General features: G+C 39.4%; 1 protein-coding gene across 2 annotated transcripts in view; it reads right to left on the minus strand.

The window, feature by feature from the left end:
• The window catches only part of VIRMA (vir like m6A methyltransferase associated), a 64,481-nt gene that overhangs the window by 601 nt on the left and 37,238 nt on the right, over positions 1-26,642 (minus strand). Inside the window, exons 9-23 of one of the 2 annotated variants that reach the window (XM_040993416.1) lie at positions 24,703-25,194; positions 22,823-22,977; positions 21,697-21,779; positions 19,315-19,408; positions 18,640-19,184; positions 17,897-18,132; positions 16,934-17,186; positions 14,940-15,157; positions 13,350-13,482; positions 5,059-5,211; positions 4,464-4,624; positions 3,609-3,705; positions 1,792-1,958; positions 1,030-1,361; positions 389-532 (exon numbers count right to left, since the gene is read on the minus strand). In XM_040993416.1, the coding sequence (XP_040849350.1) occupies positions 389-532; positions 1,030-1,361; positions 1,792-1,958; positions 3,609-3,705; positions 4,464-4,624; positions 5,059-5,211; positions 13,350-13,482; positions 14,940-15,157; positions 16,934-17,186; positions 17,897-18,132; positions 18,640-19,184; positions 19,315-19,408; positions 21,697-21,779; positions 22,823-22,977; positions 24,703-25,194 (3,263 nt within the window). The remainder of the gene's footprint in view (positions 1-388; positions 533-1,029; positions 1,362-1,791; positions 1,959-3,608; positions 3,706-4,463; positions 4,625-5,058; positions 5,212-13,349; positions 13,483-14,939; positions 15,158-16,933; positions 17,187-17,896; positions 18,133-18,639; positions 19,185-19,314; positions 19,409-21,696; positions 21,780-22,822; positions 22,978-24,702; positions 25,195-26,642) is intronic. The other variant, XM_040993426.1, reaches the window with a different exon arrangement.

The raw sequence follows: 26,642 nt of genomic DNA on the forward strand, positions 1-26,642 counted from the left end.
TGGGCTCCTGTTGTCCATGGCAGACACCCACGAGAAACTTCTGGCTCCTGGCTTCACCTGACTTAGCCCTGGCTGGGCGATCTGGGGAGTCAGCCAGTGAAAGGAAGAGCTCTCTTTCTCTTTCCCTATCTCTCTACAATACTTTCAAATAAACAGATAAATAAATCATAAAAACAATTATTTTTACAAAAGATGTGCATGGGACACTCAAAGATATATAACTGACTTCAGAATTTTAAGTCTACAGTCTTAAGTGAGAGTGGAGAATGTTTATTGAACACCTGTGAAATTATTTAGTCTGATCCTGCCAAGGCCAAATTGGTGGCTCAAAATTTCATAAACATAGCAGGTCCTTTTCTCAGCAGTATCAAGCAGGGGGCACTTATACCTGTAGAACTAAGTGGTCGCAGAGGCGGGAGAGGACCCCTGTTGAAGTTACTCTGGCCCCCACGGCTTTCGTTGTAATTTCCTCGTGGAGTGTTCTGAGCACTCCAACTGGAGCCTCTGGTGCCCTCCCGGCGACTGTAGTTTCCTAGGGAAAAAATAAAATAAAATAAAATAAAATAAAAAATAAAAACCTCCTCCTTTCACAACTCTAATTCCATTAAGGAAACTTTGGCATGTCTTCCTTAATCTTTACAAGTACTGGAAGAAAAACTGAAAACTGTGAGTTGAATATACCACACAGTAGCATGAATCACACAGATATGAAGAACAGAGGCTCTGAAGGCAGACTGCCAGGTTCAAACATTGGTGCTACTGCTTGTACTTCTGTGTCCTGGTCTCTTCAGTAAAGCGCGAGTACTAATGGGAGCTACATGAGGGGCTAATGGGAGGGTATTACATCTGCAGAGTTTAAAACATTCGTTAAAAGAATATAACAAAGACGTCTCTTAAACTATCACTGAAAGTATTCCTTACAGAACTTTACTGTAGTAACAGGAAAAATACTTTCAATCAGTATCTGTCTCAAACATTTTCATCTAACATGTTTACATTCTAATATTCTAACCCACCGTGAACAGTTACCTTTTGAAGCAGGTGGTGTGAAAAATCTATTCTGACTGTGAAAAGCTCCACGTCCTCCTCGATTGCCTGAAAATCCTCCACGAGAAGAAATCTTTTGTGATACTTTGAGTGGCCGTTTAGGGGGAGGTATTCCATCTGGAGGGACCACTTCTTTACTTTCGGCTGCAACAAAGTCATCCACATGCATAGACGGTGGTCTGCTTGTGTTCTGTTTTCTCTGCCGGAAAATATCATGGGGCCGGATCCCCTGTCCAAATCCTCCCCTGCCCCGTCCTCTGGGTGGTGGCACCACATGAGCTCGCTTGGCCGGTTCGATGTACTCAGATTTCCCACTAGTAAAGCAAAAATGCTTCATTAAAATGTTTTCTTTTCTTTACATTCCCAGTGAAAACAAAGCAGTAAATTTTTACAATATTGAAAACTGGATTTCAACTTTCTTATTTTAATTCCATTAACTTTGCATACATCTGCAGAACTTCCTGGCATAATACACAAAGTAACAAAGTGCAGCATGCACATTTTAATCATGCCATTAAAACTTAAAAAAAAAATTATCCCAGTTTACTTCTGACAAAGATCTTTCAAACTCTTCACAAAGACCAATTTATCAAATGTTCTAACTCGTGGCCAAATTATCTTTTAAGATAAATACAAGCAATATTTATGATTCAAGCGCTATGTGAACAGGGGTAAACTAAAACACAAGAACTTAAAAAGCTTTATTCTAGCACAATCAAGATCTTCAGTGGAATATATTTTCACCTTGAAGTGATAAAGGTCTCATGCTTGTGCTTCCCAAGTTTGAATCCTTTAGTAGTTTTGGTTCTCCCTGGAGATGATGGTTCTGACAAGAACGAGCGCTCCAACTCTGAGTGCAAATCAAAGTCACTGCAGCATTTTTCAGAGAGCTCAATTAAGTCAACTTTCACCTGCAGTCATAAAAACGAAAGAAAACTATAAGTGTTGACTTAACATTTGACCTTAGCAATTCCTAACTCCAGGGCCAGTGCTGTAGCACAGCCAATAAGGCTGCGCCACTACTGATGCAGCTCCCGGCCAATAGTCTGAGAAAAGCAGGCAAACATGCCCCTACTGTTTGGGTCCCTGCAACCCATGTGGGAGACCTGAAACAACCTCCAGGCTCCTAGTTTCATTCTGGCTTAGCCCTGGTTGCTGCAGCTGTTCTCCCCTGTCAGTCTAACTTTGATTTTCAAATAAATAGATAATATTAAGATCATTTGTGTTATCTATAAGTTAATTTTCAAATAAATAAAAGATCTACCTCTTCCCTCATCTTTGCAGAAAGCAACAGGATTATTAGTTTATTATGGGGCCTAAACGGTTGCCTAGCGGCTAAAGTCCTTGCCTTGCACATGCCAGGATCCCATATGGACACTGCTTCCTGTGCTGCTGCTCTACCTCCCATCCAGCTCCCTGCCTGTGGCCTGGGAAAGCAGTCGAGGACGGCCCAAAGCTTTGGAACCCTGTACCCGTTTGGGAGACCCGGAAGAGGTGCCTGTTTCCTGTCTTTGGATCGGCGCAGTACCAGCCGTTGTGCTCACTTGGGGAGTGTATCATCGGATGGAAGATCTTCCTCTCTGTCTCTCCTCCTCTCTGTATATCTGACTTTGTAATAAAAATAAATAAATCTTTAAAAAAAAAGATAAATGCAAAAGAAATTATTTTTTGTATTCTACATCCTATCAAATAAAGAAACAAAGAACCTTCAGAACACACATAGAAAAAAAATGTGACTTTTTTTCCCCGGAAAGTCAGATCCTTAAAATACATATCCTTAGGGAAGGTACTGTGGCGCAGCAGGCTGAGTTGCCACTTGGGAAGCCAGTATCCTACACTGGAGTGCTAGTTCCAGTTCCCTGCTCTGCTCTTCAAATATGGCTCCCGACTAATTTACCTGGGAGACAGATGACCCAGAGTTACTGGTTCCTGGATTCAGCCTGGCCCAGCCTTGGTATTATAGCTATTTGGAAGTAAATCAGCAGATGTAGTCTATCTCTCACTGTATCTTTCCCTCTCTGTCACTAGTCCCCCCCAAAAAAAAACCCCACAAGCTTTTAAAGCAACATATGTGAGGTCAGTGTTGTGGCACAGAGAACTAAGCTGTTACCTACAACTCCTACACTTCATAGCAAAGCACCAGTTTTGAGCCCTGCCATAGCTATTCCATTTCTAACCCAGCTAAGGCAACTGGGAAGGCACTGACAAGCAGCCTAACTGTATGGGCCCCTGCCACCAATGTGGGAGACCCAGACTCCTGGTTTTGGCCTAGACTAGCACCAACTGCTGCAGCTGTTTGGGGAGTGGACCAGAGAGTGGAAGACAGACCTCTATGTAACTCTACCTTTTAAATAATATCACTGTCTAATAAGCAGTATAACAAATATAAAAAAACTTAGAGCTCTGACTGTTATCAAGTAGGCAACTGGCATAAAAATAATGTAGTAGTGGTTTTCCAAATGGAATTCAACAGTTATTAAACTATATAATGGTAAACTATCATGCTGTTAATAATACAGAAAAAAAATACTAATAATTTTTCTGAATAAAGTCTTTCATACCAAATCTAGATCTGTATCAATCTCTTCAGCTTGAAATGGAGTGAACCACATTGATTTCAGCTGATCGTCCATGACATCAGCCAGCACATACGCAGTTCTAGAATACAAAAAGTCTAAGGTGAAAAGCAGAATTATAGAATCAAATACTCCTGCTTATCTTCTAAGTAAAATCCGCTGGTGGTATATAATTTAAAATATTATCCTCAGGAGTTCTACAAAAATTAGCACTTGAATTCTTGAAAAACTATTCAAATAAAAACAATGGGAGTATAAAAAAATCTACTGAGGAATTAAGTATCCTCAGAATATGCAATAACTGAGAAAATAAGCCTGCTATAATAAATTCTCAATTTTCAACAAAACAAAACAATAATTTTATTTTCAGAAAGGCAGGTTAACTGTACTGTATGAATTGAGCAGAATCCACTCATATTTAACTTTAGAGAATTCTATTACATCCAGTGGTCCTTATGGGGAAAATGTGTTACAGACTAAGATGTATATAATCTAAATCAGAGATCAATAAACCATTGCCTATCCTGGCAGCTTGCAGGCTATTTAGTTTGTTCATTTAAACAAAAGTAAAAATCTACAGAATATGCAGCAAAAGTTATGCACCATGGGAGGAGGGTTGTGGGAGGAGCGGGGGAAATCCAAGCACCTATAAAACTGTATCACATAATACAATGTTATTAACAATAAAAAAAAATAAAGATTAAAAAAAAAAAAGAATATGCAGCAAAGGACTACATGGTCTGTAAAGGCTAGAATTCAATCTGGCCCTTGAGAACCCAGTGTGCCAACCCCTCTAGAATTCAGCCCCACCTACTCCTCACACAGCATGGCTTCTTTTACCTGTTGTTAAACAGATTCTGCAGAGATTCCGGAGCTGAAAGTACTGGTTCCACATCCTGGTCACTGAGAGGTAAAGGATCACCTGAGGACTCCAACATCTGCTTCAGGCCAACCACATTGTCCAACAAGGAATCCAGATTGTCATCTTCTTTTGAATGCTCCTAGATACAAAACAAAGCAGTTTAAGAAAGTGCAGATAGAAAAAAATGGACAATTGAGCTCTTAATCTACTGGATCTAGCAGAAAAGGCAGTATTACTTCACTTCAAATAAACTTGGAGTAGCATTAAGAACTTATCGACATTAAACATACTAAAATTATACAAACACCAGAAACGCTTCTTTTATTTCTAAGCAAGGTAGCAGGGATCACCTGCATCCAAAGGCAGATTACTCAGAAAGCACTGCCTGCATTTACTCCTTCAGATTTGCAACAGTACAAAGAACTTCATTCCAAATTATTAATTCAAAGGGTTATTTGGAAGGGTATAGATACTCAACTAGCAGTTAACTATTTGAAGAGCTCACTATGAAAAACTTTTACTAGTCAAACTGAGAAAAAAATAGGTCTGGAATGCTCTTTTTTGTCTTTTTACCAAAACAAGCTTCTCTAGTTCAAGGAACAAATTTTCTGGACTTTCTTCTTTGCTTTGTAGAAGCTGTTTTAACTCTGCAGCATTAATACTCATCGTCCGTGATGGATGAGCTGCCTCTACTTCCATGAGACCACTATCATCTCCACAACATCCCTGTAAATGTCACACACAAGTTACTTTGAGAGCAGAGAAATTTACAAAGACGCTTCCAAATTTTTTCAGATATTTAAGTCACTTGCTGTAAACTTCCTCTCAACACTTTGGTTCTACATCAGCAAAAATGACTAGCTTTAACTGTTTTAAGAAGAATTAGCTCACAGCTGAAGTAAGTTTTAAGTAAGACTCACAAAACACAGGCAAACAAATAAAATCACTGACATACTGGACATATAAGACATTGCTTGATACTTAAGGCAAGAAAATGCCTGCACTAAACAAAGAACTGACATAATCCAGTTATCGTTCTGAAGTCAACCACTAAACAAAGTAGTAACCATCATTGTTGAGACTAACATGTAGGAAAGTGACTATTTCCTGCTTCAAAAGAAATCTACCCAGTAAAACAAACCTTAGTTAATGATAATAAAACTGTCCATACTCTCACACATGAAAGAACATTTAGGATAGACAGGCATTCACACACCTACCAGTAGTTTCAAGTTTTCAGAGCACAGCCCTGGTTTAAGAAGCTCAGAAGGAATATGGTTTCTCAAAAGATAGAACATAAAAGCAAACTCACTAATCAACTGCCAGCACCTAGCATTTTTGTTTTTCCTAAATATTTAATTATGTTTACTTGAAAAGCAAAGAGAAGGAGAAAAGAAAGCTATTCCACCCGCTAGTTCACTTCTCAAATGTCAGCAACAGTCAAAGCTAAACTGGTCCAATGTCAGGAGCCAGGAGCTTCTTCCAGGTCTCCCAGGCTGGTGCAGGATAATAAGGCTTTGGGCCATCTCCAACTGCTTTCCTAGGCCACAGGGAGGGAACCAGATGGGAAGTGGAGCAGCTGGGACAAGAAACGGCCTCCATGTGGGATCCTGGCATTCAAATGTGAGGATTCAGTCATTGGGCAATAGTGCCTGCCCTGCACTTAGCAGTTTAAAATGGACACAAAAAGCTTGTTTAGAACTCATATTTTTGTCCTAAAAAATGATCAAATGTCCATGAAACCTGATTGAAAATCACTATTAACAAAAGCAGCTCAAACTATGCTGTCCAAAAATCATACTCGTGCCTTTTAGAAAACACTACAGAGAGAGGGACTTCCATTTTGTTTAGCAAAAGAGTACACAGTATTAATAAATTCACTAAGTCACTGAGCCTAAAAGGTTTTATCTGGGCCCGGCAGTGTGGCCTAGCAGCTAAAGTCCTTGCCTTAAACGAACCAGGATCCCAGATGGACGCCAGTTCTAATTCCGGCAGCTCCACTTCCTGTCCAGCTCCCTGCTTGTGGTCTGGGAAAGCAGTCAAGGACGGCCCAAAGCTTTGGGACTATGCACCGGCGTGGGAGACCCAGAAGAGGTTCCTGGCTCCTGGCTTTGGATCGGCGCAGCACCAGCTGTTGTAGTCACTTGGGAAGTAAATCATCAGATGGAAGATCTTCCTCTCTGTCTTGCCTTCTCTCTGTATATCTGATTTTGTAATAAAAATAAATGAAACCTTTTTTTCTCTCTTTTTTTTAAAGATCTGTTCTACTTGGAAGTTGGGAATAGATTAGCAAATGATACATATGCTTCATTAGCCCAGTGGCTAAAGTCCTCGCCTTGCACACACAACCAGGATCCCATACGAGTGTCCCTGCTGCTCCACTTCCCATCCAACTTTCTGCTTGTGGCCTAGGAAAGCAGTGGAAGACGACCCAAGTCTTTGGGACCTTGCACCAACAAGGGAGACCTGGAAGAAACTCTTGTCTCCTTGCTTCAGATCAGCTCAGCTCCGGGTCTTGAGAGCATTTGCAGAGTGAAACAGCAGATGCAAGCTCTTTCTGTCTCCTTTCTATAAATCTGCCTTTCAAATAAAAATAAATAAATCATAAAAAAGGAAGGAAGGGGTGAAGGAGGGAAGGAAGAAATAAACTGCTATGTCTTGAGTCCCAAAGCTATCATAGACCTGTCCTTACAACTCAGTACTTGCCCAGGCAGCCTTCTCTAAAAATAGTAATAATAAGATTAATGTGCTAAAAATAATTGATGTACACTTAAAGAAACAGACATAGAAGATTACTCACTAAAAGAATGAAAGATCAATAAAACTTACAAAATTAATAACTATTTTATAGGAATATGTATACTGAAACAGATTATAAACCACAAGGCGTCCATTTGGTTTCTTCCCTTCTTCCTAGTTATTCATACCACTTTCAGATGGTAAGTTCAGTACAGATGAACCAAAAACATTGCAATGATTACTATTTTTACAATGTACTTGCTTTTATTTGAAAGGCAGAGCAATAGAGACAGACAGGAGGTAGGGGAGTTAAGAGTGGCAGGGAAAGAGGGAAAGAGAAACATTGATCTTTTATCTACAGTTTTATTCTCCAAATATCCACAACAGCCACAGGTGAGCTAGGGCAAAGCTATAAGCAAGGAACTGTATCCGAGCAGCTGGGACCCAAGTATCAATCATCTGTTGCCTCTCAAGTTGCATATTAGAAGCTGGAACGAAAGTACAAGCACGATTTGAACTCAGGCACTCCAATAAGGAATGCAGGCAGCCCAAGCAAAGGGTTAAACGTGCTAAACCATAACTACTTGGACCTAATGGTTATTTTCAAAGGTTAGAGGAAACATATCAAAATACTCAAGTTGAAGAGAAGCAGTGGCAGACACCATGGTGCAGAGGTTTGAGTTGCCACATGGCGTGCTGCTGCAAGTTGCAGCCTACTTCACCCCTCTGACCCAGCTTCCTGTTAGCACAGCTGAGAGGCAGCAGATCATGGCCCCTCTACTATCACTGTCAACCATAGAGAAGGCTCAGAGTCCCTGCTGCCTACAAATCAGCACAGCTGTGCAAACCTTGGGTAAAAAAACAACATAGAGAAGACTGGTCTCTGTCTCTCCTTTGTTCTGCCAATACTCTTTTCCAAAGAAATAAATAAGAAAAGTCAGAGACCAGATAGGTTCCTTCTAATTTTGCTAAACATTTAAGGAAGAAAGTAAAGCAATTCTCTACAATCTCTTCTGGAAGAAAGAAGCAAAGGGAATTGTTAACTCATTTCATGAGGCCAGCACCATTTTAATCATTTTAATCATTTTAAAACCAATGGTATTACAAGAAATCAACTAGACTATGATCCTCATGAGCACAAACTCAAAATCTTCAGCAAAGCCTTAACAATGAAATATAAGCATGCATACAAAGAATTCTGAACCTTAACCAAGTAGGCTTTATCCTAAGTATGCAAGGCTGCTTCAATATTCTAAAACCAGCAAATATGATCCTTATACCAAAGGGCTATAGAAAAATATGGTAATACTAGTAAATGTAGAAAAAGCGTGTCAAAACCCAATATTCATTCCTAATAAAAACGTAGCAACTTCAACTACAGGGCAATCTGCTCAACTTGAAAATTAACACCTAAGAAAAGCCTATGGCAACTCAATAAACTGAATGCGGAGAAACCAGACGGTTTCTTGCTATAGGATCGTATTTCTCTGCAGTTCCCTTCCAGATACCATACTGAATACAGACTACAAAGGAGAACTCAAAATGAGTTTGAACCCTAATGTGAACAAAGCACTTTGGGTGATATATCTGTCTCAATGTGGTTCATCAACTATTAGAAAAGTTATCACTATGGTTCAAGATGGGTGGGAGTTTGTGCCAGTGTTTGGAGGAGCTATGTGAGAACTGCCTATACACTATACTTATAAAACTGCTCTTAAAATATATAATCTAATCCCACAGAGTTGCCAATAGAGGGAGTTGAAGACCACCAAAGTTTACTAACAAAGTTTTGGTTTTTAAAAAACAACAGACTTGCAGGGGCCAGTGTAAGAGGATAACAGGTTAAGCATCAACCTGTGATGCTGACATCTTGTATGGACGATGGTTCAAGTTCCAGCTGTTCCACTTCTGATCCAGCTCCCTGTTAATGTGCCTGGAAAAAGCAGCCGAAGATGGCCTCCTGCCTCTATTTGGGAACGAAGGTGCTCCTGGCTCAGGGATTCAGACTGGCAAATGCCCAGATATTGTACCCACCTGGAGAGTGAACCAGCACATTGAAAATCTTTCCCTTTAACTCTGCCTTTCAAATAATAATTAAAAAAAAAGAAGAAGAACAACAACAAGAGGAAGAAGAGGAACAAGAAGAAGGAGGAGGAGGAGTGGGAAGAGAAAGCATCCCAGGATCTAAAACAAACATTAATCTGTATTCCTCAGAGATTGAACAAGTATCTAGTACAAACATGTCAGAGACTCACACTTAAGTTCATCATAATGACTGTTTAAAACCAAGAAAAAATCTTAAAAGCACAAAGCACAAAAAGTGAAACAGCACATAAAAGGTATCTTCAATAAGACTAAATGAATATTTTTCATCAGAAAAAGGCACACTCTGAAATCACATTTCAACTGGGATTGGCACTGTGGCACAGTCAGTGAAGTAACAGCCTCCAGTTCAAGAATTCCATTTAGGTGCCAGTTACAGTTCTGACTGCTCCACTTCGCATCCAGTTTCCTGCTCATGTGCCTGGGAAAGCGACAGAAGATGACCCAAGTGCTTCGGCCACTGCAGCCCACGAGGGAGACCCAGAAGAAGCTCCTGCTTCAGTCTGGTCCATCCCTGCCATTACAGTCATTTAGGGAGTGAGTCAGCAATGGAAGACCTCTCAATCTCTTCCATCATCTCTCTCCCCACCATAACTCTGCCTTCCAAATGAATTAGATAAATTTGTTTTAAAAAATTTAAGAATGAATAAAAGAATGAACACACTAAGAGGCTACCAACCAAAAAGCCTATAAACAACAACAAAACTATTCTTTATAAATTAATTAAGACATTACTGGATTGAAAAAAACATAGAAGCATGCCTGAGTTTGAGTCCCAGCTCTACTCCCAATTCCAGTTTCCTGCTGAGACAAAGGAGAAGCAGCATCAGCAGGTGGTAACCCAGGAATCTGGGGTCTCTGAAACCACGTGAAGAAACCTGAATTGAGTTCCTGGCTCTCAGCTTCAACCTGGACAATCCCCTGGCTGTTATAGGCTCTTGAAAAGTGAATCAGCAATGGAAGCCATCTCTTTATATCTCTCTGCCTTTTGAATAAATGGTATTTTTTTTTAATTACAAAAAATTAAAACAATTTAAGAGAAAAATATTAAAGAGGGCTGGGGAAATCAAACAATCAGCTTAGTGGTTAAAACAATTGTTAAAGTGTACGTGTTTGGGGCTAGCATTGTGGTATAGTGTATGATGCTGCTGCCAGCAGCGCTGGCATCCCATGTGGGCACAGAGAAATTCCATCTGATGATTCACTCCCCAAGGGGATGCAATGGCTAGAGCTGAGCCACTCTGAAATGTGGAGCCTCTTCCAGGTCTCCCACACCGGTGCAGGGTCTGAAGGCCTTGGGCCGTCCTTGATTGCTTTCCCGGGCCACAAGCAGGGAGCTGGATGGGAAGTGGTGCTGCTGGGACTAGAACCAGCACCCATATGGGATCCTGGCTCATAAGGTTAGGACCCTAGCTGGGTCTATCCATTAAGTGTAATCATTTCACTAAACATGTAACAACATGCTACAAAACAATAATTTGCCAATAAATCTGGCATGACAGACTGGGTGCTGTAGCTTAGCCGGTTAAGCTGTCATTTGGGACACCTGCATCTCATACTTGAGGTGGGCTCCAGGAACGAATCCATTCCTCTGCTTCCAGCTACTCTAATGCAAACATGGTCCAAGTACACAGGTACCTAGCCACCATCCATGTGGGAGATACAGACAGGGTTCCAAGCACCTGGCTTCTAGTGAGTGCAACCCTAGCTGTTGCACACATTTGGGTAGCAGATAGAGTGTTTGTCACTCCCTCGTCATTTATTCAAACAAATAATTTTTTTGTGTGTAAAAAACTGGCAAGGCTATAGCTACAAGCATAACAGACAGCCAAGGATGGCTTACCGGATAAAATATTCTCAATGTACAATACATGCTCCTAAGAGAGAGATAAAACATACTAAGTGGAATCATATTTTCCTCCTGAAATCCTATATTTATTTTGGTAACACAATAAAAACTACCACAATAAAAACTACTTGAAAAACTACCACAAACAGAAAACTTAAATTTGAGCTGAACAAGTATTGACAGAAATACTGACCTACAAAAAATACTCACTCTCACTCTCACACACACACACACACACACACACACACACACACACACCACAACACACATATTTTTGAGGAAATACATTCAGGCAAAGCTGTATAATTCTGCAGTAAAACACCCAGGACCTCACAGAGCTTTTTATCGAAGATACTTTCAGAATTTGTGAACCCATTTTACTTGAAAAGCAGTTACAGAGATAGTGCCCGATTCCATCTGCTGGCTGACTCCCCAAAAGGGTGGAATAGTCGGTGCTGGCCAAGGCCGAGGCCAGGAACCAGGGTCCCATGCTTTTGGGACATCTTCCACTGCTTTCCAGTAGTATTAGCAGGAAGCTGAATCACAAGTGGAATAGCCAGGTCTAGAATCAATGTCCATCCAGGACACTAGTCATGTAGACTGTGGCTTAACCCACTATACAACAATGCCAGCCCCCATGTCCTAAAGACAGGCATAATAATGGCTTTTTTATTTCAAAGACTTATTTATTTCTATTGAAAAGATGGATATACAGAGAGGAGGAGAGACAGAGAGTAATATCTTCCATCCAATGGTTCACTCCCCAAGTGGCTGCAACGGCTGGAGCTGAGCCAATCTGAAGCCAGGAGGCAGGAGTTTCCTTCCAGGTCTCCCACGCAGGTGCATGGTCCCAAGGCTTTGGGCCGTCCTTGACTGCTTTCCCAGACCACAAGCAGGGAGCTGAATGGGAAGCGGGGCCGTCAGGATTAGAACTGGAACCCATATGGGATCCCGGCGCATTCAAGGCGAGGACTTTAACCACTATGCTATCGCACCAGGCACCAATAATGGCTTTTTAACAAGATCCATAATATATATGCTTTTGGAAAATACTAATGAAAGGAATCTTACGTAAATTTTAATAGATTTTAGAATGTAGGAAATAACAATTCACATCTATGACGGACCCAAAGTACTCTGGCATAAAATACACTGCACTCAGGGCCAACATGATGGTGTAGCACACTAATCCTCTGCTCTAAAACTACGGTATCCTATCATGGCATCAGTTCTACTCCTGGCTGCTCCACTTCTGATCCAACTCCCTGCTTGTGGCCGCAGAAATAAGTGCAGGATGGCTCAAATTACTGGACCATTGAACCTAAATGGGAGACACAGAGAAAACTCCTGGGGCTCCTGGCTTTGCATTGGCTCAGCTCCAGCTGCTGGGTCATTTAAGGCATGAACCAGCAGATGGAACCCTCTCTGTCGTGCCTTCTATCTCTGTAAAATCTGCCTTCAAATAAAAATAAAGAAATCTTTGACTCTTCGGAATTAATCTAGCAAGGTATTTTGATGTAAAGATTTGAAAAGCAAAACATGAGGCCAGTGGCTGAAGCTGCCACCTGCAGTGCCAGCATATGATATATAGATTGTGATTCAAGTCCTGGCTGCTCCTATTCCCACCCAGTTCCCTTTTGCTCTTGGGAGAGCGATGTAAAATGGCCCAAGTCCTTGGGCCCTGCATCCACATGGGAGATCCAGAAGCTCCTGGCTCCAGCCTAGCACAGTCCCAGCAGCTGTGACCATTTGCGGAGTAAACTAGCGGTTATAAGAACTTTATCTTTGTCTCTCCTCCTCTACATACACCTCTGCCTTTCAAATAAGCTAAGTATTAGAAATAAAAGATGAAAGCCTACTACTTGGTATTTATTTTATTTAAGTTACAAAATCACCAAGAATTCATAAATTAATGCCAAACTGTATTTTACAATATTCTCCAAAATTTCTTTTTTAATAGAAATCCTATATTCATAGCAAAACGAGGGCACAGAAAAAAATATATAAATAACAGGACAAAACAAATGAGAAACATCATTCTGGGATGAGGCAGGTGAATAAAAATACATTTTTTTAAAAAAGCATTTGTTCTAATTTTTCAATGAATTGATTTTTAAAACAACGACAATGCTTGTAAATTTAAGAAACACCAGATATATTTATATTCACTTACCACTGCTTCAGAGTTAAGAATTTGTCTCATAAATTCCAAAAATGAAGAAGCAAGTTCTCCGGTATCCTTAGTAAATGTGCTGACAACTCGTTTCAGTAAGCTATGCAGAGCACCACTGTTTTTCCGTAAAGAACTGTAAATAAGAGATAGCGGCCTAAATATGATCACGTAAAAAAAGTACTATCTCAGTTCATGCAAAATTCTGACCATAACTTTCTTAAATGTAAAAACAATGGTGGTGTGTCCATGATACAGTCTGACAAAGCAGTATGTACAGTTACCATCCTTTTAAAGCCAAACTTCAAGCTCTTCAAGAGTTTCAAAGGTTTTCCCCAAATAATAAATTTATAAAATTCATCATGAAAATTCACTGGTTCTCTATTTTCAAACTTTTTATAAATTGAGAACTTTGTAAAAAAAAAAAAAATTCCATTTATTTTTATTCAAAAGCAGGGCCAAGTCTGTGGTGAGGCAAATAAGGCTACCATCTACCATGCCAGCAGCTTCATTTCCCGATTGCTCCACTTCTGATCCAGCTTCCTACCACTGACTTGGGACAAGCAGCAGAGGACAGACTAAGTACCTAGGTCCCTCCCACCCATGTAAGAGATCCAGTGCTGGTCTCTGTGGTAATACTGAGAGCGAACACTGAATGGAGGGAGAATCTGTCTCTCATTCTCCATAACTCTTCCAAAATATACAGTTATTTTGTGTGTGTGTATGTGTATTTTTCAGTGAAGACAGAAGGACCTGAGAAATATGGAGACCTTCGATCTAATGCTTCAGTCCCAAGGTTCCACATTAGCTGAGGCAGCACCAGGCTAGGGACAAGAGGCAGGAACTCTAACAAGGTCTACCACGTGGGTGGCAGGGTCCCACCAATTTGAGCCATCACCTGCTACCTCCACAGGTGTGCATTAGCAGGAAGCTGGAATTGGCAGTAACCACTAAAACCCTGTTATTAAAATACGGCATGTGGTAGAGCCTGGCGTGATAGCTCAACTGGCTGATCCTCCACCTCCAAGCGCGAGGATCCCAATATAGGCACCAGTTCATATCCCACTTGCTCCACTTCTCAACTCCCAGCCTGTGATCTGGGAAAGCAGTAGAGCATGGCCCAAAGCCCTGGGACCCTGTACCCATGTGGGAGACCTGGAAGAAACTCCTGGCTCCTGGCTCCAAGTTGACTCAACTCCTGCCACTATGACCATTTGGGGAGTGAGTTAGCGCACAAAAGATTGATCATTCTCTGTCTCTCTTATTCTCCATAAAATCTGCTTCCCAGTAAAAATAAACAAAAAAAAATTTTAAGAAATTATGTAAGAAAAAAATATATATATATATAGACATAGGATGTAGATATCCTAAGCAGGATCTTAACCAGTGCCAACTATCCTTCACCTGAGAAGTTTATGGAGGTCACAACTGTCCCACAAGCCTGCTCAGAAACTGTGAGCTGCATAATTTACCAAGAATCACTGTACTTACAATCATTACACCTTCAATTTCCTACACTAAGTGTGAATTAATTTATGGGATGGCAGAGCAAAAAAAAAAAAATCCAATATATTAAGCTAGATTAAAAATTACCTTTTTAAGTGAAACAATCCATAGTCATGCTCTGCAAGAAACATCATTGTTCTGACACAAGTCAATAAGCAGTTGTAACTGCTCTCAGAGTTGGCTAGTGTAGCCAGCAGACAGTCACAAATTGACGCCATCAATTCTTTGCTTGGTAGAGAATTAGAGAGCTGCTCCAATTCAGAAATAGAACCATCAGATGAGCTTGGCAAAATAAGGGCAATGTCCTGTGGCGGGAGGAAGGTAGTGGGGGAAAAAGACTTCTTACATGATTATCACCATCACTGAGCATCTTTCTATCACAAATACACAACAATTAATAGCGATCACCCCTCACAATACTGACATAGGCTCATCCATACATACACAGTGAACAGAACAGCTTGCCCTTTTGTAAAAGTTGATACAAAAATACATAGCTACAAAAATACTTACATTTTGCTTTATAATATTTTTCTTAAAGAATTTCTTAAGCGTTTTCTATCTGTATCATACTGTATATTTTTCAAGTCCTAGCTGCTGTGCTTCAGTTTCATTTCCCTGCTCATTTGGGAAACAGTGGATGACAGTTCACAAACCTCAGTTCCTCCACCCAGATGGAGTTCCCGCCTAGCCCAGCCCCGATGTTACAGTATCTCTGTTTCTCTTTCTCTACTATCACTCTTTCAACTTCGTTTCATAACCCCGAAATAAATTATAGTGTTGCTACGTTTTAACAACAGTGGAATTTCAAAGCAGCAAAACAGATATGGATTGAGCCAATCTATATTCAGATAGTCTTCCAATTAAATATGAGCCTCTACTTTTAAAAATTCAAGTGTTCTTCCAATCCTAAACAAGTTTAGCCTACAATAACCATAAAAACTCCCACTACATTCTCTTCTTACACAAATACACTAGATTTCACAAGAGCATTTCTGGTTGTGTTCATCATCTTTATTCACTTAAAAATACTGCAAATCAGCACTCAGTTTCTCCTAAAACTATAAAACAAAAATAGAATTAAGAAACAGACATTTAACAGCTGAGCTGAGTTCATCAGTTAAGTTTGTATCACCATGGTGACTAACACTAGCAATGCTGCTCAATGTACCCATCCATCCCGACATGAGTTAATTATGATAATTATGAAATACCAATCAACTGAACACACAGAGGTATTAGATATAAGGATCAAAACAGCCTTCCTATCAGGACCCCAAATTATGTTTTACCTATTTGTGAAGTCATTTTTTAAAAAGTTCCTTCTTCATTCTTAAATACAAGCAGACTAGATTTTTATCTTCAGCTAGAAAAATATAATTATCCAAAAACAAGATTCTAGTAAAAGATATTCTGTGGGCTAGTAAGAAGCAGCAAGTTAAGCCACCTCTTGCAATATACAGTATATATCACCAAGCCTCCCAAAATACAGAGGTGGCATTTTATAAAGCAAATACCCAACATTATAATAAAGAAAAAGCCACTCAGAGAAATCTTTGAAATGTTAACCTAAAGAAATAATCAACAGGGGCTGGTATGTAAGACAGTGGGTAAAGCTGCCACCTGCACTGCCTGCATCCTGTACAGGTGCCACTTCAAGTCCCTGCTGTTCCCTGGTCTAGCTCCCTGCTACCAGCCTGGAGAAAGCAGTGAAAGATGGCACAAGGGGTTAGGCCCTTGCCACCCACACAGGAAAATCGTTACAAGCTCCTGGCTCCTGGCTCCACCCTGGCCCATCCCTGGCTGTTGTAACCAAATAGGGACTGAATCAGCAAATGAACATTCTCATTTTCTCTCTCTAATTCAAACCAATAAATAAATCTTTACAATCTTTTAGAAAGAAAAGTAAGAGGTAAGGAACCAAACTGTTTCACTGTTGGTTTGCTAGTCAAATTAATCTCCTTCAACAAAAGCAGTAGTAATAAAACATACGTGAAAGTTCTTTGCTCACAGCTAAGATATGTATCACAGAAGCTTGAGGAAACACACATACATACACACAGACTTTACAAAATAAATACCTGGTCACAGAGAGACTGCAAAATGGAAATGATGTATTCCACACACTGTTGGCGGATTACACTATCTCCAGGAGACCGCACCAAAGCTAAAAGATCCTGGAATATCTCTGCATAGCGCTCATCACCTTTAATAGTCCCATTAATCAGATGCAAAATAGCTAATTTACAAGCTTTGTGTGAAGCGAGAGCATCAAGAAGAGCAAGCAACCTGGTGGTTTGGCTAGTATACTGCTTTTCTTTATCTTCTGAAGAGCTGAAACGAAATCAATGCATTTAGTAAAAAAAAAAAAAAAAAAAAAAAAGTTTTAGATTTTAAGGCATGAATACTTATTTTTCAAGACATAGCAGCTTACATGCATTTCACATGAAACATTCCTTGGGATAATGACAACTTCTCTGGAATTTACAATTACTACAAAATTTTATACATTTCAGACTTTCAATGAATTTGAAAATTTTTATCGTTTGCATTTCAATAATATAAAGACATTCAAGGTATCTTGCATATAAAATGATAACACTTCCTAATTAAAAATCACCTACAACACCTACAAGTGCTGGTGCTGTGACATGGCAAGAAAAGCCACTGCCTTCAGGGCTGGTATCCATTCTATCAGGGGACTGGCCCCAGCCCTGACTGCTCTGCTTCCCATCCCTCTAACATGCCTGCAAAGCAGGAGAGGACGGCCCAGGTGCTAGGGCTTCTGCACGCACATGGGGGACTTGGAGGAAGTTCCTGGCTCCTGCCATTTGGGAGATACTCCAGAAAAATCAAAGAGTTTTTTCTCTAACTTTCAACTAAATAAATTAAATCCTTTTTTAAAAATCTACAAATATTCATATATACACACATGTATACACATATAACCTGGACATTTTAAACCCCTGGCTTCCAAATTCCAAACTTAAAAAGTTTACGTGTCAAGAATAACCTAGAAAAATCTTAATGTAAAATGCAAATACCTTTGCAAGTCTTCTACAATCAAATCCAACACAGTTCTCATAATCAGAAGTGCAGTTGGTGAGGCAAGGTCACATAATTGAACACAAATACGCCGCAACATATGTTGAATGGGTTGGCAAGTTGTGCCAGAGAAAGAGCGAACTATTTCTTGGAGCAACTTTGCTTGAACATGAAGGTGCATGCTCCACAATTTTCGAGTGTTGAGTGCCACTGATATATCACGTGGCTCAATAACCTGTTAAAAAAGTATAATGCGTGTGTACATACATTTTTAATATTTACAGTCACAAAAACTTCAAGGAGAACTGTTGTAAAAAGAAGATCATCTCTACAGGCTTCTACCACACAATTAAACATCTGGTTGAATTCAATGAGTCTAAAAAATGTTGTTGTCAGGTCAGCAGTCAATTGAGCAAAGTCCACTGGTGGAGCAACCTGGTTGCTGGCATATCTAACACATGGTAAAGAAGGAAAAAAAAGACTTAAAGTAATAGAAAAACGTAAGTACAAGTATACAACAGCACAAAACTCAATATAATACAAAAATTTATTTAAAATGTTACCCCCATTAACTCATCAATGAACAGCTAACTTCAGTTTTATCTCACCTTCATCCAGTTATTTTTAAGTCTTTTCTGGAAGAGGGGCATGAGTGCTTTTGTTTATTTTTAACAAAATCACTGGCTTTTTAAAAAGTATTACCGCAGTCATTTATAAGATGCATGTTATATGGAAGCGATACCTGAGTTGTTTGCATGGGCAATGGAAGAGGCAGCAGCTCTGAAAGAAGTATAAGTCCAGAAAAAAATCCTTCAGGAACTTTCAAGATCGAAGAAAGAACTTCTTTTAACATTAAAGACCAAGTGTTATTGGCCAGGGTCTCTTCTGAGATAGTGAGTTTTTCGTTAACTCCTTGTGTGAAAGTCAGTAAAATGTCAATGATATCATTCTGAATTTTCTGTTCATCGCTATCCAAACGACCTGAGAGGGGGATAGAGCACAGGAGCATGTGTAAAGTCACGAGTGCTGAAGGAACACGCATGTCCTTAAACTCAAAGGAGCCACCACGAAGGAGTTCCGTCAGCATCGTTTTAAGAAGAGTGAGTGTGCAGCGAGCCATTGAAATAGTCGTAACTCTGTGAAGGGTGGTCCCCATGTTGACATGCAGCCTCCAAGGCTGGGTCAGAATACTATTCAATTTCTGCAGAACTCGGATAAAGGTGTCCATTCCTTCAGCAGAAAAGAGCTGAATAACTGCAAGATTCCATTTCAGATCTTTCTGTTGACCTTTAGATTGGGTAAGGGGGAAAAAAACGAATTACTTATAAGTTAACAACTGCTTAAAATTTCTGAATATTTAATATATTTATTCTAGGATTAAGTGATAGTTCTTAAAATAGAGTAGTAGACAAAGTACCTTCTACAGGAGGTGGTGGACACGCCACATTACAGAGAACACGTAAGGCAGTGGTAAGGCCAACACCTTCCGGGGTCATCAAGTTATCAATATTCTTCAAAAATAAAAATTAGCAGAGAATTTAACTTCTCAGTATCCATCATATGGAAAGAAATTCCAGACATACATTACTTAAAAATATGAGTCTTAAAAAATTTAGCTACATGCTATATTTAGTAACATTTAGTAAGTACATTAAAATACGACTAAGTGCCTGAGGCTAAAAAAAGTCCAACAAAAGCATTAGATATTTGGCATACATTATACATGATACTACACAATATGTGATACTATATAAATAAAAAGTCTGGGAGTCAGTACTGTGGCCCAGAGAGTTAAGCCCCCACTTACAACACGAGTATCCCACAAGCTATGCTGCTATTCTTCAAGTCAGCTCTCTGCTAATGCAGCCGGGAAGGCAATTGAAAATGGTTCCTTGTATCAGGTTTTGCAACCATTTGGGGAGTGAACCAATGAGGGAAATATTTCTTTGCCTCTCCTACACTCATTCTGCCTTTCAAGTAAAAACAACAACAAAATTTTAAAGTCAATTGTAGCGTTTACGTACATTAAGAAGAACTAAAAGCAAGGACAATTACAGAAATGCATTAGACTACATAGCTTTTTATTTTTTAAGACTGGTTGACTGATTGATCTGGCATTGCAAAGAAATCTTCCATCCGCTGTTTCACTTCCCAAATGGTCACCGGGGCTGGGGCTAGAAGCAGGAGCTTCTTCTGGACCTCCACAAAGGAAGTACCCTAGGCCATCCTCCACTGATTTCCCAGACACATTAGGAGGGAGCTGGACTGGAAGCAAAGCAGCCAGAACACAAACCAGCACCCATATGTGATGCCAGTATCACAGGCAGTGGCTTAACCCACTAGCCACAATGCTCAACCCCTCTATTCTAATTTACAAGCCTCAGAGCATGAATTTACAAAATAAAAGTATTTCTCACTGTTCCCACTTCAGATTAGCTTTTCCTTTATTTATTTTTGTTACAGTTCCACAAATTACACAAGGCAGAAGGCAGCCATTCAGCAAAGTTTCAGTCTTGTAGGATTAGTTGTACATCTTGGAATTACAGCTATTTATAATCATAATTAATGAAATAAAGACTTACATAAAAATCAAAACTCCTTTATATGTGACTATACCACAGGAGGCAATTGTACTTGTAGGAAAGAGTTAAAAGAGAAGATAAGGGCAAAAAAACCTAAGGCAAAGACCCTCAACAGCAGAAAAGCAACAAATTAGACTATTTACATAAATTACTTCAACAACACATACTATACACCATGATTCTAAGACCAAGATGGCCTAGACACTCAGTCTTTCCCATTCCCATTCCCTATCTCTAGCTGTGACCCTACACATACACACAGGCTCGTATCCTCCATGAAAGAGACAATTTAAGGTCAATTCTACCCTGAAAACTTTTTATATATCCCTAAATATCTTTTATTCTGTACATTAGATAAAGTAATCATTGACAACAACAAAAGAAAAGTGGACCAGCATTGTGCCAGACCAGATGGCCACGGGTTCAACTCCTAGTCATTCCACTTAGGATCCAACACCCTGCGAATGGCCTGGAAAAAGCAGTGGAGGATTGCCCAAGTGCCTTGGCTCCTGCCAACTACACAGTAGGCCCAGAAGAAACTAGCTTCTGGCTTCTGCCTTCCTTAGTCCTGGTCATCGTGGCCCTCTGGAGAGGAAAAAACCAGCACACAAAGGATTTCTGTCCCTCTCTCTCTGTCTCTGTGAACTCTTTCAAATAAGCAAATAAATCTTTGAAAAAAAAATACTTAATTTTTTTCATCACAAACTATGTTTCATAACAGCTATAAGTTGAAATTCATATTTCAACTCTCATGAGTTATTTCAACTGAATATTTGACTATCCAAGTTAACAACAAAGAAAACTAGCCCCATTGCAAAAATTCAGAATTGGTCTAAGAATATTCATTTAAATAGTCTGAGTGAAATTCTACTGCACTAATAAAAAGTTCAACTGAAAACTGTATGTTACATTACTGCTAACATTTAACCCTAAAACAATGTGTAAATGTTACCAGAATGATCAGCGAAATTATTTCCATTTCAGAGGAAAACCCAGACAAAATTCAGACAGGATAATAACAGTACACATGGTTATTTACGTGCATCTGGGGTTACATGCATAGAATCACTTTCATTTTACACCAACTTACACATACAAAGTCTGAGAAATCAATTAAAGACATTGGATTTCTGCATTATCTACATACTTGCTCTGATGCAGTTCACTACTCTACCAGGTAACTGCATGGATCCAAAACTCCGCTAAGTTTTGCTTACCTGCTTAACATATTCAATTAGGTTCGGGATGCAGTTAATTTCAAATCTAAGATTTTTCAGAGGTTCAAGCCACTTGCCAAGTTCTTAAAAACAAAAACAGTAATTTACAGTCTTTAAAAATAAGAGCCTTCATAATAAACAAAGTCAATTTTCTCCTTTATCAGATCCATAATGATTTCAATAACTTAGGTTTCATAAAGCGATAGGGATGAACTTGTGTCTACTTAAGTAAGGCTTAAACTGAAATATAAATATACATCCACAGCACTGCTTGAGAAGTAAGAAATGTTGGAATGCCTGGGCCCAGAGCCTGGCTGTTTTCCATTCTATTTCCTGCTAAGAAGTAACCTGGAAGACAGCAGCAACGGTTGCAGTACTTGGGTCTTACTAAACTGGACTGAGTTTTACGCTCCCTATTTTGGCCTGCTATAAGCACGCTGCTGTAAGCTCCGGAGGAGTGAACCAGCAGATGCAATCTCTCTTGTCTCTTGCCTTTTAAATAAAATAAAAATAATTTTTAAAAGAAATTTACAGAGCTATATTAATTTAAAGTATTTTTATAACATTTACTCAGTGTTACCAAATTTCCTACAGGATATGGTTAGAAACACAAGAACCAGGATTAAAACAAAAGTTGTGATTAGATATCTCAAACTTCTCCAGATGGCTCCTCTAAGCTCTGCCATGAAATTTATTCAATATACATCTACATATACACTTAAATTCTTAATTCTCCAATTTTCAGCACAGCACAAATGTGATAAGCTACAAATGGATTTCTCTATCATGCTTAGATAATAAAGTCCTTACAAATGCATAGAAAACAAAACATACACACAATGAACCTTTGAGTATCTCTAAAACAATTCTTCTATTTTATTTACAAACTGGAAATGAACATCAATTTTAACAGCTTTCCAGAAAAGGACAGTTTAATATCTTCTGTGTATATGTTAAAATGGTTAATGGTGCGATAAAACATCCTCACAAAAGGCAATTTCAAAAAGTTAAAAACAATTTCAGAAGACACAATATCAAAACCTGATAAAGCACTAACTGCAGATATTCTAAAATGCTTTCCTTCACATATTATAAATGGTTACCATTGTAACTTCAGGCCCCATACCTTGCAACTTTGCATTATTTTCATCTGCTTTACAAAGTTTCAACAGAGAAGCTGCATGTTGTTCTAGCATCTGTACATCACTGGAAGACTGGACGACCACCAAAATAAGTATGCATGCGTAATTATAAGCTACTGACTTCTTAGACTTGGAATCGCTGAAACAAAACAAGGTCTTGTTTAAGTTTTTGGTAAGGAAAGAATTTTTCAACAACAACTTTAAACTTTTTTTCTTCTTTGTTTTAAAAATATCGAGAAAATTCACAGTGAAACATGACTAACTTCCTAATAACAAAAAAGCATTTTTATAGCTAATATCCAATTGACCCGAAAGCACCACTTCTCTCTTTCCCTCTCTTTTTCATACACACACACATACACACACACATACACACACACACACACACACACACACACACACACACACACACACACACACACACACAAATACACATATAAAAAGGCAGGCATTAAGACACAATAAGTAAAACCACTACTTGGGACACCCACGATACCTGGGAGCCTGGAATTAAGTTACCCTGGGAAGTAGGTAGCAGCTCAAGCATTTAGTTCCCTCTACTACCCCACCACTGCATGGAAGACACAGAAGAAGCTTGAAGCTTTTAGCTTCAGCCTGGTTCATCCTTGGCTGTTTTAGGCATTTAGGGAGTAAAACCGAGAGATGGGAAGATATCTTTCTCTCTTCTGCCTTTCAAACAAATTAATGAACCTCTTTACAAAGTTATATCCTTTATATCCTGGACCTAGCCCAGTAGCCTAGTGGCTAAAATCCGTGCCTTGAACATGCTGGGATCCCAAATGGACACTGGTTCATAACCTCACTTGCCATCCCGTTCCCTGCTTGTGGCCTGGGAAAGCAGTCGAGGACGGCCCAAAGCCTTGGGACGACCGGTGTGGGAGACCCAGAAGCTCCTGGCTTCGGATCGGTGCAGCACCGGCCGTTGCGGTCACTTGGGGAGTGAATCACTGGATGGAAGATCTTCCTCTGTCTCTCCTCCTCTCTATATATCTGACTTTCCAATAAAATAAATATTTTTTTTAAAAAATGAAAGCATATAAAAGGATACACTGACAATGGAAACTACATTAAAATCTATTTAGAAACAATATCAGAAGAATCATGAAACAAAAAGTATACCTCATTAGCAATGAAAGACTAAGAAGCAGAGAACTGAGCTATCTGGATAAACGGGACTAAACATGACCACCATCCTTCAGTATTCCTCTATAAAAATCATTAACATGGCTAGGCACACAGCCACTGGTACTTGCCTTTCTTAGCCCTCCACTCCAAAAAATATCTGTCACTCAAGGAGTCGTACCAAGTCTCCACTGTAAAGGCAGTTTCCTGGATACCACTACCTCGTGTGGTAAGAGCCAGGAAGAGGGACATGGCTTTTCAATCACTAAAACCCTGTGCCCTACTGGGCAGGCTCTTCAAAACTATTATTATTCTCAATTCCCCTCATCCAGCCAAAGCAGTTCTGAAACCACAGCAACATTACCAGTTTACAAGGACACAAGACAGCAAGAGAGTTCTCACTACTCCTGGAGTACATGCACTGTGCCCTGGCATTCCCTTCCACACAAATCAGAAGGGGTTTTCTGGTTGCAATCTTTGTAAACCCCACAGGAAAGCACAGGGAGGAAAAAAAGCTGCTCAAAGGTACAGTTCATCACTTTATAGCCATATCAGATATTTTAAAAATTTCTGTCATTCCTATCTGTAACTACCAAATTACACATCATATCAAAAGTAGATATGGTTTTTACTTTCAAAGCAAACCCTTCTTTTAACAAACTAGTCCATTAAGCAATCTAGTCTTCTAATACAATATTTTAAGAAGTAAATAGAAAATTACCCTAAGGCTTCTTTGGAGTAGTACTCCATTAGCATAATTAGACTTTGAAGATTTTTCTCAAGGCTGAAAACATGGCCAACAGCTGAACGTCCCACAGGATTAAACGTAATCAAATACAGATTGTGAAGGGTTCCCAGGAGATCTGAATGGTCAGTTTCTTCACTGGTTGTACAACGCTGAAAGTGGCTGAACAGTTCTGTAATGCACTGTAATGTCTGTGTGGAGTCCTGAAGCCACAAGGCAAATGCATCATCTATAACACCATCAGACTGGAGTCCTTCTTCTTCATCTTGATCGTAAAGGTGACACAGTGCTCGAATCAACAAATTGGTTGCTTCATATTCCGACATAAAAAAAAGAAGACCTTTTTGTGACTGTGCAAGAAACTTTAAAACATCTTTTGTGGCTTGCAGCACACCAGGGTGGGCACTTGTTACTGGAATTGACAGAAGCAAGGTAACCAACTCCAAGAAATGATGACTGTGAAGATACCTGCAAGAAAATTGACATATGTCAAATCAGTGTAAGCTGTTCTTCATTTATATAAAAACTATTCCATAATATACATAATTCAGAAGGAAAAGCCTTAACTGTTAATTGATCCAACACTCCAAAATAGACATCAATCAATTTCTTTGGTCATCAGTTTCCTTATTTACATAGATGTCTTTCTTTTTCCACCAGCAGGCCCTCTCAGGTTTGAAGTTCTTCTAAGATCAAATCTTAAACATTAACCAAATTTTAAAGAAAAAAGCAAAATGCAAGAATATCTATACTTAAGAACAAAAGAGTTTCAAGGCAAAAGCCATAAAAACAGTCAATCAAGTTACCAATTCAGGGGCCAATGCTGTAACATAGCAGGTAAAACTGACATCAGCATCCCATATGAGTGCTGGTTCAAGTCCTGGCTGCTCCACTTCCAATCCAGTTCCCTGCTAAAGTGCCTGGGAAAGCAGCAGAAACATGGCCTAGGTGCTCGTGCCCCTGCTGCTATGACAGAGAACCAACTGCTGCGGCCACTGAGGAATGAGCTAGAAGCTGGAAGATTCTCTTTCTCTCTCTTACTCTGTTTTTCAAATAAAAACAATTTTTAAAAAGGGATCAATTCAACAACATAACTGTGAATATAAATGTATTACCACCAGGGCACTTAATTTTATAAAACACACACGATGAAAAACCTAAGAGAGAAACAGCTTCAATAATCAAGATCAAATTCCTTGGCTAGTACTCAAAACCTCAATATCCAAAAGTACTTCTCAAAACACAGGCAGGGAGGACGGTGGGCAATTTGTTAACCCTCAGCAACTATTTGAAGGTGTCCCCTCCTGCCTACACTATCTTCACTCACCCTTAGTACATGACTTCATCCATTTAATTAAAAAATGCCTGCAATAATACAAATCTGTATTTTTGTACTCAATAAGGTTTCCTTTATCTGACCAGAAGGCAATCACCCACAATTACACTTTAGATCTCAACTATCAATCACTGCTCCAGCAACTATGATTTCTTGCTCCTATAAATACTGTAATCTTCTCCTTCTCCACTAGTGTTTTAAATAAGTCACTTTAGAAGTATGCCTAAGTCTATCCAATTCCTAAAAAACAAGCCTGCCTTTCGATGCAGTATCTCTTTCTAGCTGCTGCTATGTCTTCTTACATTCCTTCTGAGCCAAATTTCTGTAACAATGACAGCTCTCATATCCTCATTTCCCAGTGGTTCTTTATCCCCATTTCTTCTCACTGCTTTAATAAACAGCTTTTGTCAAAATCCAAACCGTAATATATACTACAAAATTCACGACATGATTTCCTGTCTATCTTCTGAACCTCTCAATGTATTTGTCACAACAAACCTTTCACTGCTTCCTGACACTATTTTCTTCCTTGGTTCCCTTGACACTATTCTCTCCATCTTGTCTTTCAATTCCATCCAAG

The sequence above is a fragment of the Ochotona curzoniae genome, unplaced genomic scaffold (assembly GCF_017591425.1).
Source record: "Ochotona curzoniae isolate NIBS_2020 unplaced genomic scaffold, NIBS_Ocur_1.0 contig_1071, whole genome shotgun sequence".
Lineage (NCBI taxonomy): Eukaryota > Metazoa > Chordata > Mammalia > Lagomorpha > Ochotonidae > Ochotona > Ochotona curzoniae.